We start from the raw sequence: 16,031 nt of genomic DNA on the forward strand, positions 1-16,031 counted from the left end.
AGCATGCAAGGGATTGTTCAAATATTTCTCACAACATTTAGCAGAGGGCAAAGGGCAAAATTCCTTGCTCAACTTAAAATAAAAATATTTTTCCAGCCTTGAAATACTCTGCAATACAAGCTTGTGACTCTGCCTTCTTTTATCTTTGGGATTTGTATACACAGCACCATCACAGTCTTTAAAGAATTAATTCTCACAACACTGCTCTGCACTATGGTAGAGCTATTAGCCCCATTTTACAGACGCTGAACTAGGGTATAGGGCTTTCCCAAGGGACAGATGTGTGGCTCATTAAATCACTGAGAACCAATAAGCCTGAGTATATTCTGCATTTGGCAAATCCTGCCAAAATCCAGCTGCCCTACATGATGTAAAGACTGGTTTCAGTTGCATTATATCATGTAGAAAATGTATGATAGAATAGAGAACTGGACCCACATTCTCAAGTTCTAGCTAGCACATAAAATACACACTTACCAAAGAAAGTAAGAGGCTGCAGTCCCTTCCCCCCAGGCTCATCCCACATACATAACACAGTGTAAGTGTTGTCTTGTGGCTGCATAAATCCCTCTTTTTGGTACCTGCCCAGATGATTCCATTCTCATTCTCTGATCAACTCACTCCTACTTCAGAAATTTTCCTTTCTCCAGCTTCCTTCTTTCTTAAGATCCCATTCTCTTTCTGCACACTCATTTCTCCTTTCACTCTCTTCTTCTTTCTCAGTTTTCTCCTATCTATTGCTATATTCCCTCCAAAACTACTTATTTTACTCTAAAACACCCTTCACCGTATCCTAGCTGATTCCAGTTCTACTTGGTCTTCCAAACCTTACTTCTCTGCTTTCTCTGTGCCTTTGTCATCAATGTCTCTCAAATGAACCCCCTAACAGTCGTATCTCCCACTGACTTTATCAGTCACTACAGCCCTCTCGTTGCCCTTCAATGCATCCTATTTTAACCTCTGTCCTCCCTTACAAATACAACTTTCACATCACTTTTACGGTCTCTTAGTCTCTGTCCTCTGCCTCAACTTTCCAACATACCATTTCTGTTTCTGTCTTTGTCTCTTTTGCTCATGTACACTTACATAAAATCCCATAACATTCGTAATTTTCTTGGCAAAATGCAGCCTATGAGACAACAGGCTTTTTCACTTACTCCTGTCCCCAGTACCTCAGTTTTGATTTGTGGAAATCAGCAGGCCTGATACATTCTCAACAGTCGATGCTGCTGCCAAGAGTTTTTTGATTTATAGGATCTGAACTAAGATGATCAAGTAGCCTTGAAATTGCAAAACCTGGACATTACAATGGATCTGGGTTCAATTCTTCTCCGTCACCTAGAAGCGAAAGACTGCACTGAACTACTACTAGACTCCTGAATCAATTATTCTGTAAAGCCCCAAAATACTGTGTTAAACAAGCTGAAGACACATTGTCTTCTTAATAAGGTAATACAATTTTATCTTTTTTCATTTCATAGAACCTTATCTTAAATTATGACTACAATTAAGATAAAATAAAGGCAGTTTCAGCACCCATCTTGACATTCTTGCTTTTACTTCTCAACATCTTAATTTAGTTTAAGAGCAGAAGGCAGAAATTACACAATGGCTGGCAACAAATATAGCCCAAGCAGCCACAACAGGGACCTTACAAGATGATGGGAATTAAAAAAAAAAAAAAAAGAAAAAGAAAAAAGAGATAATGGTTTTACTGTTTTTTAACTGTAGATCCTTTTCATTACTAAAAGCATAATGCATTTTAAAACTAAATACATTTTTAATGGCTTCACAGTGCCAAAGTCCTAGAAATTTCTGTATGACTGATTTTTAATTTCGAGAAAGACACCTCTTGCATCCTGCATGAGCAGCAACAGCATACTTCTTTACAGTAATCTCATGGCCCATCAGCATATTTTGATCATTCCTCCGTTAGTGTCACACTCAAGGATGGCACAGACACATAGATCTTTCCTGTAGCCTGTGGTTAGGAAGCCAAATATCTTTAGTGCTTTCTGTTCCTGCGGTTCTGTTCTCTGTGCACGTTATACTAGCTCCTCCTTTAGGAGTCCTCCACTGGAGTATGTAACTAAAGGTCAGGGCATTGCTGGCCCCTTTCATCTTCCGCTCTGGTCTTATATCAGATGACAAACCAGACTGGGAACAAATAAGGAAAAGAACAGATCTTGTCCCAGTTTCCATTTTCCTTGGCTTCCACTTTCATTTCAGTTGCAACCATATTGCAGCTGTGCAGTCCTGAATGCTAAAAACTGTAACACCTTTGTAGTGGTTTCCCTTTTTGACAGACGTGACCAGATTTTGAAGACGCACCACTATTCCTATCCTGGGAAAACACTGCTTGAAATGAGCTTCAAAGTGCGAGAGAGAAATTTGATAAATAAGAGGAAGTCTTATTCCTCAGCTATACAAAGTTTCTAACTTTCAAAGATTAACAAATGTTATTTTCACTGAAACAGCAGGAAAACAGGTGTAAGGCCATTTTCTTCAAAAAGCCCTTCAGCTTCCAGCTGTTAGCAAGATCCCATTTTGACATACAGATTATGAAAATTGCTTATATCATTACATTTGTATATTACAAATTTTGAAGGGTCAAGGTGATGGCTGTTCTTAAGTTGCATGCTACAGATAGCATGCATGTGTGAAAATGTGGTGTACTTTCAGATGATGATAAAGGATTACTCAATAACTACGGTGCTCGAAACTACCCAGCACTACACAGAAACAAAGGAAAATACTATGAATCTGGTGAGATACCCTTCAAATCACAACAGCTAAGGCTTTAATATTCCAGATTCTGAGTGTGTTACTGTTCCCAAGCATTACACGTACTACGGCAGGGCAATCGGCGTCCGTTGGTTCACATCCCTATTATTAAAACTTCATTAGCCTTCAGAGCAGGGTCTCAAAGCAGAATTACCTACCAGGAATGGTCCTTGGCCTATTCAAATTCCCAGTCAGGCCTGACAGCGGGTACTTTTGGAGAGAGAGAACTGTACAGGACCAAAACTATACCCAGGACTGTGTTAACAATTCAACAGTATAGATGACAACCTTCCAGAGCTCAGAAGCTTATTCTACTAGTGTAGTTGTACATACCTACCTTTCAGTATCTGAACTATCTTTATGCTCAGTATTTCACCAGTTTGGTCTGTTGCAAGTTCAGATATGAAAAATGCTCAGTTCTTCTGTATGATCTATGTCACTGATATTGAATTAGGAAACACAACCTAGAGAATCTCTCCAGGTAAGCAACCAACTTCAACCAAGAAACATATGCATTTAGAACTGATATTCTAAAAACATAACACTCCTGGCAATAAAGAGTGTTCTTCTGCTTTAATTTATACTTGTGCTTTAGTATCCTGTTGAACTGCAATTAAATGCACTCACACATACTGTTTGCTGTTTTCATGAGTACTTTGTATTGGGTAGATGTGTTTATGTTCTCATATTATCTCAGCTCTAATTAAAATAATCTAAATAGAATTATGTTTTATAGTTACTTGTCAAAGGAAATATTTTACAATGCATCTCTTTAATAATATTTTGGTTAATGTTGTTATTAAGTAGTCACAGAATATCCATTATGCTCTAAGGAATTTTTTTTAGAAAATCCTCCTCTAGAGCTGTTATATATCTTCTACCCATTAATTCTGCAGCAATACAGCGGGGAAAAAATCAGTCCTGTGTGACAATTCCAACCATAACCTTTTTTTGTAATTGGTACTCAGTGTTTCAGAGTAACAGAATTTCATGTCTGTCTTATTTTCAGTCATGCATAGATGAATTGCTAACCGCATCTTAGTGGCATTGACAGTATATCTTTTAATTCTTTGTTTTCCCTTTTTTAAGGTCTATTTAGGAGCTTTAGTTATCTGTTTCTTTCTTTGTTTATTCATTTCAACATCATTAGAATGAGAAGATATCAAACGGCATGCAGCAGATTTGCACAGACACTTTAAAGGTTTACAAACAAATAGAGAGAGAGTATTTTCTGAAATACATCTCCATACCTAAAATCAAGGTCACTGACTACTGTCAACTACCTTAAAATGGTTGCACTTGTCTATCAGAGGCTACAGATGTTCTGCAGGATTCTATTACTGCTTGCAGAAAAATGAGACAATTTCTTTTGTCCTCTAACATTTCAACTATTTTCTTCAATTATATTGCTAGATGTCTTAGCCAGAGGAATGATGAACCATAGATGGGATTGTAATTTGTTTAAAGAGGTTAAAAGAGATAAATAGAAAAAATTACAACTAATGTAAAGAGAGCACATCCAAACCCTCAAGAAAAAAACCCATATTATAATGAATAGATTATTGCAAATCTTAGCAATAAAACCAGCAAGAACAAGATGATGAAATTCCATTATGTCCGAAACACTGAAATTCTCTGTTCCTTCGTCTTTCTACCAGAAGCCCTCTTTATATCACTGAAATAACACTCTTAGGGAGTTTACTTATTCATATAAAATGGGGAAAATACTAATTTATGACAGATAAAATACAAGTTACTTTTAAATAATCCACATTTAGACATCAGAGGCTGTATCTACAGTCAGCTATTTGAAACACATGTTAGAAAGACAAGACGAGAATATGCAAATATTGGATTATACTTAGTAAAGAATTTAAAAGGTGAGAAGTCAGAATTCAATTTTATAAGAATTGACCAACGACCCACAAGTGAATAGCACTGACAAAAGAAACAGTCGCTTAGGAGAAAACATGCTCTTTCTCCCACAATGTATATAGTTTATTTGTTCAAATGGAGCTTAAAAATAAATATGTTAAAGTAAGGAAAGTCTTATTAAATTGAGTAGCTAATATAAAAAATACAGGAAGCATCACACGCAGCCCAATTTTGTTCAGGTTTCATCCAGACCAAAAGCTACAGGAATTGTTGTAGAACAAGCTCAAATTTACTATCACTTTCTAAAATTCCAGTTCTGATAAGGTAAGTTATACTTTACCATATGTAGTAATATAACTAAGTTAAAACTTGGAAGTGAGCCCAAAATTTCAGAGGACTTCAGTTAACACATTAACCTACTTAGTCGTCTACCACATCTCATTTATTCTCCCATGTGCTGTTTGTATACTTCACAGAGGCATATGCCTTAACTTGAAACTGCATTACTTTCTCAAAGTCCTCATTAATCAGCAATTCATGAGTTAAAAACTTACTAAGATTTGTCTGGACAATCTGGAAAAAAAAAAGATCAAGTGATTCAAACTCTGAATTACATTCTGTTTGTTTCTCATCTGCATATATGTAACTTTTCAACAGATCCTCTTTGTCAGAGACTGACCCCATGAAAATCTGAAAACAAGACATGTTTTTGCAAAATGCTAGATCACAGGTACAGGCCATAGCTAAGGTGCAGAGATAACATAGCACACAGATCCCTGAAATACTATTAAGTGAGCTGTCTTCAGGACTGGAAGCAGTAGAGGTGGGCGGCACTGAACTTAATAGTGCTTCTGAGATCCGAGTTAGAATCTCTCCAGATTGCTGCACTGTGCCAGGTAGGTACACCATTTCAGTTAAAATAGGCTTTAGTATTAGTACACTGAACTGAATAGTTGAGACATATACAAAGAGAGTTTTTAGATAGATTTTAGATAAGGGACAAGTGGTAAGGTCACAACAAACGGCAGGTTTCTCACATCAAAATTCATCATAATTGACTGAAAAAAGGATAAACTTCCAAAAATGTGAGTGCAAGGTAGGAGGAAAAGAGAAAATCTCAGCCAGGTTTTGTGAGAGCATGTTTTTAATGTAAGAGGGGAGAAATAGGACCGGGTTAAGAGACAACTAGAAGGTAAAGGACAAATTTTGAGTGCATTCTGAGGAATCCCTTAACTGACCATGACCAAGACCTCTCAGGATTCACACTTTATGTATGAGATTGTTCCTGTCTCACACTTCCCAGCTGTGGTACTTTCACCCCATAGGCTGGCAGTGCAGCATCACACCTGCTCCCTCTTCAGGGACCCCATGTAGCAGGTGTAGCTGACAGATTCCCCCACCAAGCTGGGTTTGGTATGTGAGCGTCCAGAACAGGAGAGGGAAGAGGCCACTGTACTGTGCTAAACCTCATGTTTACACAAACACCTTCAGAATCTGTCATGAGTTGAAGCATGTACATGCACTGCCATCATGTGAGCTGGCACACAGTCTTAGGTACCTGGCCAAAGAAAACAGGAGGCAGAATGACCCCCCTGCTGCCTCCAAACCCAGCTCACCAGGTTTCTCTTTTTTCACTCTCTGCCACTGACTGCCCCCACCATACTAGTGGGAGGAAGGAAGCTTTAGTCCGCTCTGCTGCTGCTTACACAGATCACAGAGAGTAGTTAACATAGTGTTTCTCCTCACTGCGGGTAAACTGTTATATACACAACCCTCCAGGAAAGATAAGTACGGCTATAAATGAAAATAACAACGTGAGTTGAAAAGCCAGACTTCCTTGGCAGTTTCATCCAAGCTACCAAAGCCTGCCTAGTGCAAAACACAAAACTAGCTGCTCAAGAACTTCCCTTTCTGCCTTTCACTGGCACCTTCAACGCTGCATGCACAAGCCTAATGAAGAGGGGAAAGGAGTGACAGCTGGTTTGGAAATTTATAAGATCTCTGGTTTAGATCTGCTTAGAATCTGTTTATTTTGCTAGAAAAATGCAGAGGCCCTGACAGACAACAGAAAATTAATTATTTTGCATGCATTGTGTAACACTATTCATTAGTTTTACATGAGTGGTGAGAGGTCAGTCAAGAATAGAATCCCATTGTGTTAACCTTCAAAGAGCTTGCCATGTAATTGAATGCAGCAGGCATGGAATAAAGGAATTAAATACGCAGGCAGAATTAACACTAGCGGTTTGCAAACACCACATTGCAAACATCTACAACTTCTTTGTCTAAATTCTTGGGTTGAGATCTTGGGGGGAGGTGATTAGGTAAGCCACAAAAACAAAGAAAATGAAGAATACTGAAGCAATGTGCATAAAACACATGGAGGAAAGGAGAAGCATAATGGGATCTGAATGCTATAGTTCATCCAGCTTCTCATGTATTAGCACATTGATTTACAACATACATTAAGCACTAGCCTACATGTGCCTGTCCGCTGTTGTTTTCTGCATAGGAAGTATGCCACATGTAAGGCCACATGAGAGACATTTTGGCAAACATGGTAAAGTTCTGACCATATATATTGCACAGCTAGCTTTTGTTCTGCAGGATGATGAGAATACTGGGAGTCAGTAAATGGTATGATTTAAATTTGAAAATAGCTCCCCAGAATCTGCTGAATCCATTCAGAGTTAACTAGCAGGAGAACATCACCATTCAGTGTTCTGGGTCCATCTGTTGGCAATATCATGAGGCAAACAGCTTTTAAAATGCTATTTTCAATAAGCTATCACACAACAGCTTGTTCCAACAATATTCCAATACCTTTCTGTTTGCTTGCCGCCTACTATAAAAAACAGCTTAGAGGGAAGGAGGCATTTCAGTACTATACTGATGTAGGGTGGGAGGGACAGAGAGACTACAGGAACAAGCAAAATGAGAAGCAACTATAAAAAGAGAAAAGGAGAAGCTGTTATTTTAGACCCCCTGCAATCTAGATTTAAACCAGGATGTGGAACCCAAACCACTGTAGTGTCACAGAGGGATGGGCTGCACCAGCCAGTTGTTAGAATTAGTGTGCGTTTGGTGTGTCAGCCATAGGAACCCAATGGGTCCTAGAGAAAAATGGCTGGTGCACCTAGTAATTACCGTTGATTCTGCAAGACCTTCTGAACTGTGTGCTCTAATGAGTACTGAAAGGAAGATCCACCTCCAGCACTGTAACACGCTCACTTGTGCGGCACCAAAACAATCTGACCTATGTAATTCCCACCAAAATATCATGTGTCCATGAGCTTACTCCTCAAGTAACACAAATGCCAGCAACATACTGATGATACAAAGTCTGCACCCAGTAGCGTCAAAGTGGCTCAGTTGCAGAGATCAGCTCAGCAGTGAAGAACAGATGGCTGCATTTGAACCCAATAATTGGTAGGAGAGGAACAGAAGTTCTTTTGGTTCACACCAGAAAGGTTTCACAATTAGTCAATTCAGGTTTTCACAGCTAGCTTTGAGACACCTAATGTCATGCCTGTTTAAGCAGCAAACTAGATAATCCTCTGAAGTTTCTTCTGATCTATGTTATCCTATGATCCTGTGATTCTAAAATAAACTCCCCTATGCTGAGTAGGTCTATACTGCTGAATCAAGTTCTAAGATTTTTTTACTTTAAAAAACTGTACTTCTTAAAGAATTACAAGGGGCACTCAAGTCTTCCACGCATTAACCATCTTGTTTAGCAAACACTACTAGAAATACATATCGTTAGGAAAGGTGAAAGTCGAGAAGCAATACTATACAAGAAGGTAAACTAAAGAAGGTATGAAATATTACAAGACCATGTAAAAGGAGATTCAGAAAGAGGAAAGGAAACCTGAATATGTAATAGGGAATTAAAATGCATAAAAATAGAAGATAAACTTGGATGAAAGCTAATAGTACATAAAATTACAAAATATTACATAAAGACTTCTTTCATTATTAATGTTATACTAAAAATGTACCAATATCTCTCTGTACATTGTTGGACTCATTCATAAAATATTCTATCTTCACCTGGTATCAAGATGACTTCCTAAGTACAAAAAATATTTTGTGTTCTGTTTATCTGTCTTTGACCTATTCATATGTGTATAGTGATAACATCCTCTTAAAATACATGCATCATAGCCTGCTTTCAAAATGAAAATTACAACTAATAAGAGGATGCTTATGGTGATCACCTACCTGTGGACGTATAACTTTGACTATGTTTTTAAGTGCTGTGTCTGGTGATGGAGGAGAGCAGTCAGGTGTTGGGCCTGTAGAGCTGTTTCTATGGTTACCGGATCCTGGTGCAGTAATTGCTACCTGAGGTGTATTATCTGTGAATAAAAATAGCATTTATGTGAACTTACAAATACTTCATGCATTTTAAAATAAAAACTTCTTTTGAAAACAGAATGCTACTCAGAACACTATTTCAACTCACAAAACCTTTTATAATTTAAACATATTTGATAAGGAATATATTGCATATCTACATTTATTTTATCAGCCCATACATTCATTCTGTTTTAAGGCAGGATCTAGCACTCTATTAAGACCTAAATAAAATAAGGCACAAAAGAAAAACACAAATATTTCACTTTTGTTACCCTAAATTACCAATTGTGAATCCAAGTACTATCATTATAACGAGGGTGACTTAAAAGGGAGCTTTCTAACGCAACTCATACCTCATCCTGGAAAATCCTAACACATATGACCAGTTCAACAAGTTATATAAACACATACTCAGCTTAGAGCATGTTAATAGCCATCAGTGACAACTTTCCTGGATACTGTGAATGGACCAGTGAGGCTTAATTACACAGAAATGTACTCAGCTCCTCTGATGAAATTTTCATCTCCATAGAGCTGTGCACTGCAGTAGCTACCTTTCTAGCAGTATCTCAGCTAGATAACCTACAACTGGCTTAAAAATGTCTACAAACCTGCAGGTACATGAGAAACTGCTGTTCAGACATATTTTGTGATGCTGTTACCATTTTACAGCACTGTGAAGGAGCATTAAAGGGACTTAAAGTACCATTCTTACCTTCTCTAAATGCTCTTAGTGCTGTTTGAACAATGTAAAGTTAGTGAAAATCAGGTCAGAGGACAGAGAGGACTATGAAATAAGGCACAGATTCCAGCTGTGATGGTAACCAAGCACCAGAATGACTTAGCAGGAGGCCAAAAGCTCCACATTACTTCATACCTTTAGAACTGTATTATCAAAGAAATGCTTTCGTTCAGATTCTGGGGAAAATGCCATTGCCTGTGCATGGTCATGGTGGTCTTTACACTGTCTGTGAATTTATAGACTACTTTCTTTTGTGGGTCACAAAAACATGTGTTCAATGTTCCTAAATGTGCTATAGCACCCGCAGTTCTGCATTAAGACAATGATTACATTCAAATCTCATGTCTGTGGGCCTCAACTGACAGCCTGCAGAGTTCACAGAAGAAAGCCTATTTATTTGTAATTGAGGTGGATCACCAATATGTACTTTCACTCAGTGGGCAAATCCACTCCAAAAAACCCCAAACTCCAAATAAACAAAAGCACCCCCAGTGCTGTAAGCTAGATAATTTTTGTCTAACCAACTTCTGCAGGAACACACATAATCTCGTCCATCTGAACAAGCCACAAATGCCTGTGTGAAAGCAATGACAGAAGCTTCTTGCTCTCAGTACTACTGACCTGAAAGAATTCTTGGAAGTATAACAGAGATTTCAAAGGGAAGGAAATACCCAGTTAAATTAATGTAGCTAAGAAAGGATAAAGAAGAATACTTGCAAGAACATAAACTTTATGGCCTTTCCAACTTCCAGATACTGTCATAGCATGCATGATTCTAAGAAATACTCCCCGTAGGAACACTACATATCTGAATGAGGTCTTAATGATTCTCGTCAAATACAGACTGACAAACTGTTGTTCTAAAGAAATACCAGGCTGGAATGTTTCAGCAATACTGTTACACTTAATGAAAGAGTAAACGAAAGTTCAGGTGGCAGTCTGGCAGGCATCCAAAATGGAGACATCCTGTACAGAACCTCAGGTGGTACCTGAGGTCTGACAGAATGAACCCTCCCTGTCACAGACACAGACAATTCCAACTTTGTTGAAAAGTGTCTGCATCAAAACTGCCAGTCCTTTAGGTGTGCAGTCTTAAGGCAGAGAAGGGCTTTTCCTGAGTCTTTGCAAGTGTGCAAAGAAAACATGGATCTGAATTAATTTCATTCAGGAAGTAATACAAATATGTTGATATAATGAATCAAATTTTTATACAGCCTTAGAAAGGAACTTAAGGTAAATCCTCATAATAATATCCCTAACATGGAAGAACTTGGATGGCATTCCAGAAAGCCTTCAGTTTATCTTATGCTTTCCTGTCTGGCCTGGCATCTATCTCAAAAACTGTTTACATGCAGAATGTGAATAAGTATCCTGTGATTTGAAAGCCTAGCTCATCAAAGGAGGGACAGGGATTTGACAAGAAGACACCCCACTAAGGCCTTGCCATAGTCTTTCGAAATCTCATAGTGAGGATGAAGACTAAATATGAGTGTTAGGAGCATCTTAATCGAGCTGAAAGTCTTATCCTCTTTTGCTCCAGAATATGAAATATCATCTTTCAGTCTATGGACAGACTCATCAACAATTATCAATGAACCCCCCTGACTGAGGAATCAGAGACTTGCTTTGAGAGAGCCCTGCACTGTGTATGGAGATACCAGGAACTATACTGCTGCCAAGACATGTGGTAATACAGGCACCATCTAGGAAGCTAAAAAGTAACTTCTAGAGTGAGAAATGTTTTGTACAAGTCTAGTTAAGTGTATTTAATGCCCTTATTTACTTACTGGTGTGAGAAACAAACAGAACGATAGTCTCTGACAAAGAGCTAAACCATAAGGAACACGAACTCCCTAGTAATTCAGCAGTCCCTGAGTTTCTGTCACTGCTCTTTTGCTGTGAAGCCTGTGTGGCTGTACTTAAGCACAGCTGCCCTTTAGCTGATTAGCAGATGAAAGCCTTGCAAGTGAAATCGGGGAGTCTTGCAGGTATGGAAGTATCTCAGAGGTAAATCGCTCAAAGGACAGATAGTTAGAAATATGGTTTGGTGCTGACGCTAATGAACACAGTTTTCTGGCTACCATTTCATTCTGTTTCAAGCCCTTGATGATAGGCACCTCAACTTATTTTACTCACACTTCAAATATTCAGAAGATATTTACAGAGGGGTCAGGCTGTATGGGCAAGGTTTTGATCTTTCCACAGGAAAGACCACAGCTTCTTGTTGAACCTGTTCAATGATAGCTCACCAAAGACTAGTTTTGCCCCTAGATACAGTCCCACCTGAGAAGCATTGAACTGAGTGGAAGCTAAATTCTTGAAATTAAAATTTATTGGAAGATACTCATGCGGAGAGGCAGGGCTGTTATATGCTCCACTAGACAGGACTGAGAAAAACTTCTCCAGGTACAGTCCATGCATGCAACCCTCATGAATTCAGGACCATACATAATATGCAGCAATCTCAAAAAAGAGTAGTTACAGTCTTTCCTTCCAAGCAAACTAAAATGGTAATACAAAAAAGGATCATGCTATTAGAATCTAAACATAAATCTTTAAAAAAAGTTAAAATATTTTTCTTTGAACTAAACATCTCAGAAAAAAATCCAACTGCTCAGTATTTCATGCCTTTGCTTCTTTCTCGAATGAAGGGTCTGACGTGTAATGGTTTCTTGTAAACAATTTCTTTATTGTGGACAGGTCTTTATTTTCACAGTAGGATCTTCCCATTAGGCAACCAATAATGATTTACTACCTGGGTCTGCTCCATCAGAGAGAGAATAGCACCATCAAATTAGTTCCTGCAACCAATTTGGGCGACTTCTCTGTTTATGTATACAGTACTCATAGTTTCATGCAGAACAGATTTGAATATATTTTCTTTTGTAATTAATTGATATAATAATTACGTTTTCATTTTCTTTTCTCTTTCTATGGTAACAAAACTAAAGCAAACATTATTTTTTTTCCCTTTAGGTAACCATAATGGTAATAATCTAAGTTTCAGTGGAACATTTCAGAGCAAAAAGAACTTGGAACTTGAGAACCTACCAAATTTACCTAGGAAAGATTATCTCTTGTGCTGAGTTTCTGATAGGTGCTATAGATGGGGCCAACTGGGAAGTATTTACGGCTGTCATTCTCTTCTAGTTCCTGGCTCAAGCTGCAATAAGCTAGGAGATGTTTCCGTACAAGTCAGATACCATCAGGCTCCAGGCATCATCTGGCAGCTAAAAATTACTGAACTGAAGCAAGCTCTAACAGTATTTCTTCCTGCCTCCATCATACATGAGAAACTGTCACAAGGATTATGTAATTGGAGCTTATTCTGAGTTTTAAAAAATGGTTACTGAGGACTTTCCATCCTCCACTTCCTTTGTTTCAAAGCAAAGGAAATAGCATAGGATAAGATACAGAAAATACACTATGTTATGGCTTCTATGTGCAGAATAACCAAAACAATTTTTAAAAAAGTTAGATAAACTCAGGTTTTGGATTAACTGGACTCATCTAGTGTTGACTATAGACATAGCTATGTTGATTTACATCCTGGCAAATCTTACTAATTTGCTTTTTTAGTTGGTTGATTTGCTCAGCATACAGGGCTTTAAAGGACAGGAAGTGTTACAATACATCATGATCACATTTACCACTAACCACCTCATGGATATGTGAAAAAAGATGGTAATCCTTAAATTCCAAATTTCTCACAGGATTAGTCAGGATTAGACAGGTGAGTACTAGGCTTTTCCTTATGCATCAAAAAACTTAATTACAAATGATGATATCATTGCTTGGAAATTGAAGGTCAGGTTGTTCCAACCACCATTTTAAAAAATCTTTTTGCTTTCAAGCCACAGTAGCATTATTTAAATTTGAGCCACACCCTTTGATTGTAGACAGGAACCTTGATTTCAGTAACACTAAAACCTATTAATATTGAATCAACTCCACCAAATCCAGAAATACAGATTAGTTTTTTACAGGTCTAACTCTGTATTTCCATATTTCCATATTTCACCAACAGTTATTTTATATATTCTTACAGGAAGATGGTAAAAAGAAATTGAATAGCATTGAATAAGAACTAATTCACATAATTGTTTTTTGAAAATTACAAACTTAAGAGTTTTAAAGTAATTTCATATAGGAAATATTTATTTTTCACAGTGACTTTTTATGGGGACATTAAGGGAGGAAGGAAGCAGCAAGACAGGCACGTCACATATATAATACAATTGCAAAAAAGAGATACTTTTTGTGCATAGTGTTGTTTTATCTATTATCCATTTCAATGTTATTGAAGCCTAATTAATATGAGCAGTTATCTTGTTCAGAAAAATGTTTAACTATGAATGTACACTAACCTCATGTCTCACACAAATGATATTATGTAAGAGTTAAGATCATAACCGATCCTTTCTTAAGAAGAAAAGTTGGTCTACTATCACTGACATAAGTATTCAGTGATTCATTTCCAATGCAGTCTTTCAGTACAAAAAGAATTTCTGAATAAAGTGAAAACAACATTATGTAATGTCTTATATATGTCTATCTAATAAGACTGATTTTTGGAATTGAAATTCAGGGCCTAAAGTTAAACTTCTGTATTCATATGCTAGTAACTAAGTTGCTTTCCAAAGAAATGGCATTAGTTTGTTCTCAAAGTCTTGAGCAATTCAGAAACTGATCTTCAGACTTGCAAGGAGGGATTTCTTGAAATACAGCTACATTTCAGTGAGCATACTAAACTCTAAGTCAATGAAAACCAGTTACAGATTATTAGTTAGAATTTAGAATATATTCTATATTTAGATATATTATACTGAAGAAATATTAGGTCAGAGAAACAAGCCCTAAACTTCATTGATTATACTAAGATATGCATTAGTTTTAAACAAAGGCTGGATGGCTAGCTCAGACTCTTCCATTGTAGACAAATAGGGCAAGATTCAACTGTCAAAGCACAGTTAACTGATGCCACCTCAGTGATCCAAGGCTACAGTAAGCTTTTTTTCTGAAGTTTATAGGATTACAGGAGGTCTACAAATGACAGCAGTGGAAGGAGCTCCTAGTCATGGATATGGTGACTGCTTTACACTTTTAAGAATCATTCGGATTTGAGTCTGGAGAGAGCAAAATGAAAGTGAATATTGTCTTCTCTCAATATATTGTAAGAACAAACTATGGGGTTCTTTTGCTACTCTCACCTACTAAGATGTCTGACAAAAACATAAAAATCTTAACTGTTTAACTGAAACTACAAAAAAAATCATGCACTGGGAACTTTGCCTTTTACTGTGCTGTGTGACATCAGCAGTCAGTTAGTAGATGATTGTCTTCTTTCATATGATACGCTGCATAGAGAAAAATGCCCTTATGGACAGTAATAGACCATATCACCACAGTTCAACAAGTGTTTCATCAGTATTTTAATCCATGTACTATGAGGACAAACTGCTCACTGGAACTTTTCTAATAGAAGATTTGTCTCATATTGTACTCAAAGAAAATGTACGATATGTATATAATGCTACAATATCAGCTATTGGGCAGATACCAAGTATACCAACCAGAACGCTTCCTACCACATCTCAGCAAGCGAAATATCAAAAGCCAAAAGTCAGCCCATATTCCAGAAACATAGTTATAATTAGATTTCACCTCAGAAATAAATCTTCACAATGGAACACACACTTAATATGTAGCTTTCTACTTTCATTTCAGAAACATGCTAGTGTCCTTTTCAAAAACTACAGTTATGTCTGTATTAGCTATTACATCAGTTATTTCTACAATTTAGTGTGATGGTGATGGATCAGCACATCAAAGCAGTTGATCCTCATGACAGTCCACTTAGAATATATGTGGATTTGAATTTTTAGGACTATACATCATCTCAGTTATTCTATCAAACACTCCCAGCACACATATACCTCACAGCTTCCAGAAGGACCCCATGCTTTTGGTGCCCACCTGAAATGAAACTTCAGATCAAAAAGGAATCTGGTTACGTGCTCCAAAACCAGCCTATGACTAAAGAAATTAATAGTAACTGGGAACTATGACTTACTTCAAATTCACATCCAGTGCTCTGAACCAAAATGCAAATGTATATTCAGCCTATTTTATTTCCACATTCCAATTATTTGTGGAGCCACTTAAATACTATATGCTCAGATTTACAATTTGCTGTAAGAATGGAAGAAGAATATATTTAACTTTAGAGGTGTGGACCAGTAATAATCGAGAACTAGATTATACACTA

The 16,031-nt window shown here is 37.3% G+C and overlaps 1 protein-coding gene across 7 annotated transcripts in view; it reads right to left on the reverse strand.

The window, feature by feature from the left end:
• Window positions 1-16,031, reverse strand: part of ANKS1B (ankyrin repeat and sterile alpha motif domain containing 1B) — a 444,006-nt gene that overhangs the window by 275,009 nt on the left and 152,966 nt on the right. For all 7 annotated transcript variants that reach the window (XM_064451622.1, XM_064451588.1, XM_064451615.1 and 4 more), the window contains exon 11: window positions 8,884-9,020. In XM_064451622.1, coding sequence (XP_064307692.1) covers window positions 8,884-9,020 — 137 coding nt within the window. The remainder of the gene's footprint in view (window positions 1-8,883; window positions 9,021-16,031) is intronic.

The sequence above is a fragment of the Phalacrocorax carbo genome, chromosome 1 (genome assembly GCF_963921805.1).
Source record: "Phalacrocorax carbo chromosome 1, bPhaCar2.1, whole genome shotgun sequence".
Taxonomy (NCBI): domain Eukaryota; kingdom Metazoa; phylum Chordata; class Aves; order Suliformes; family Phalacrocoracidae; genus Phalacrocorax; species Phalacrocorax carbo.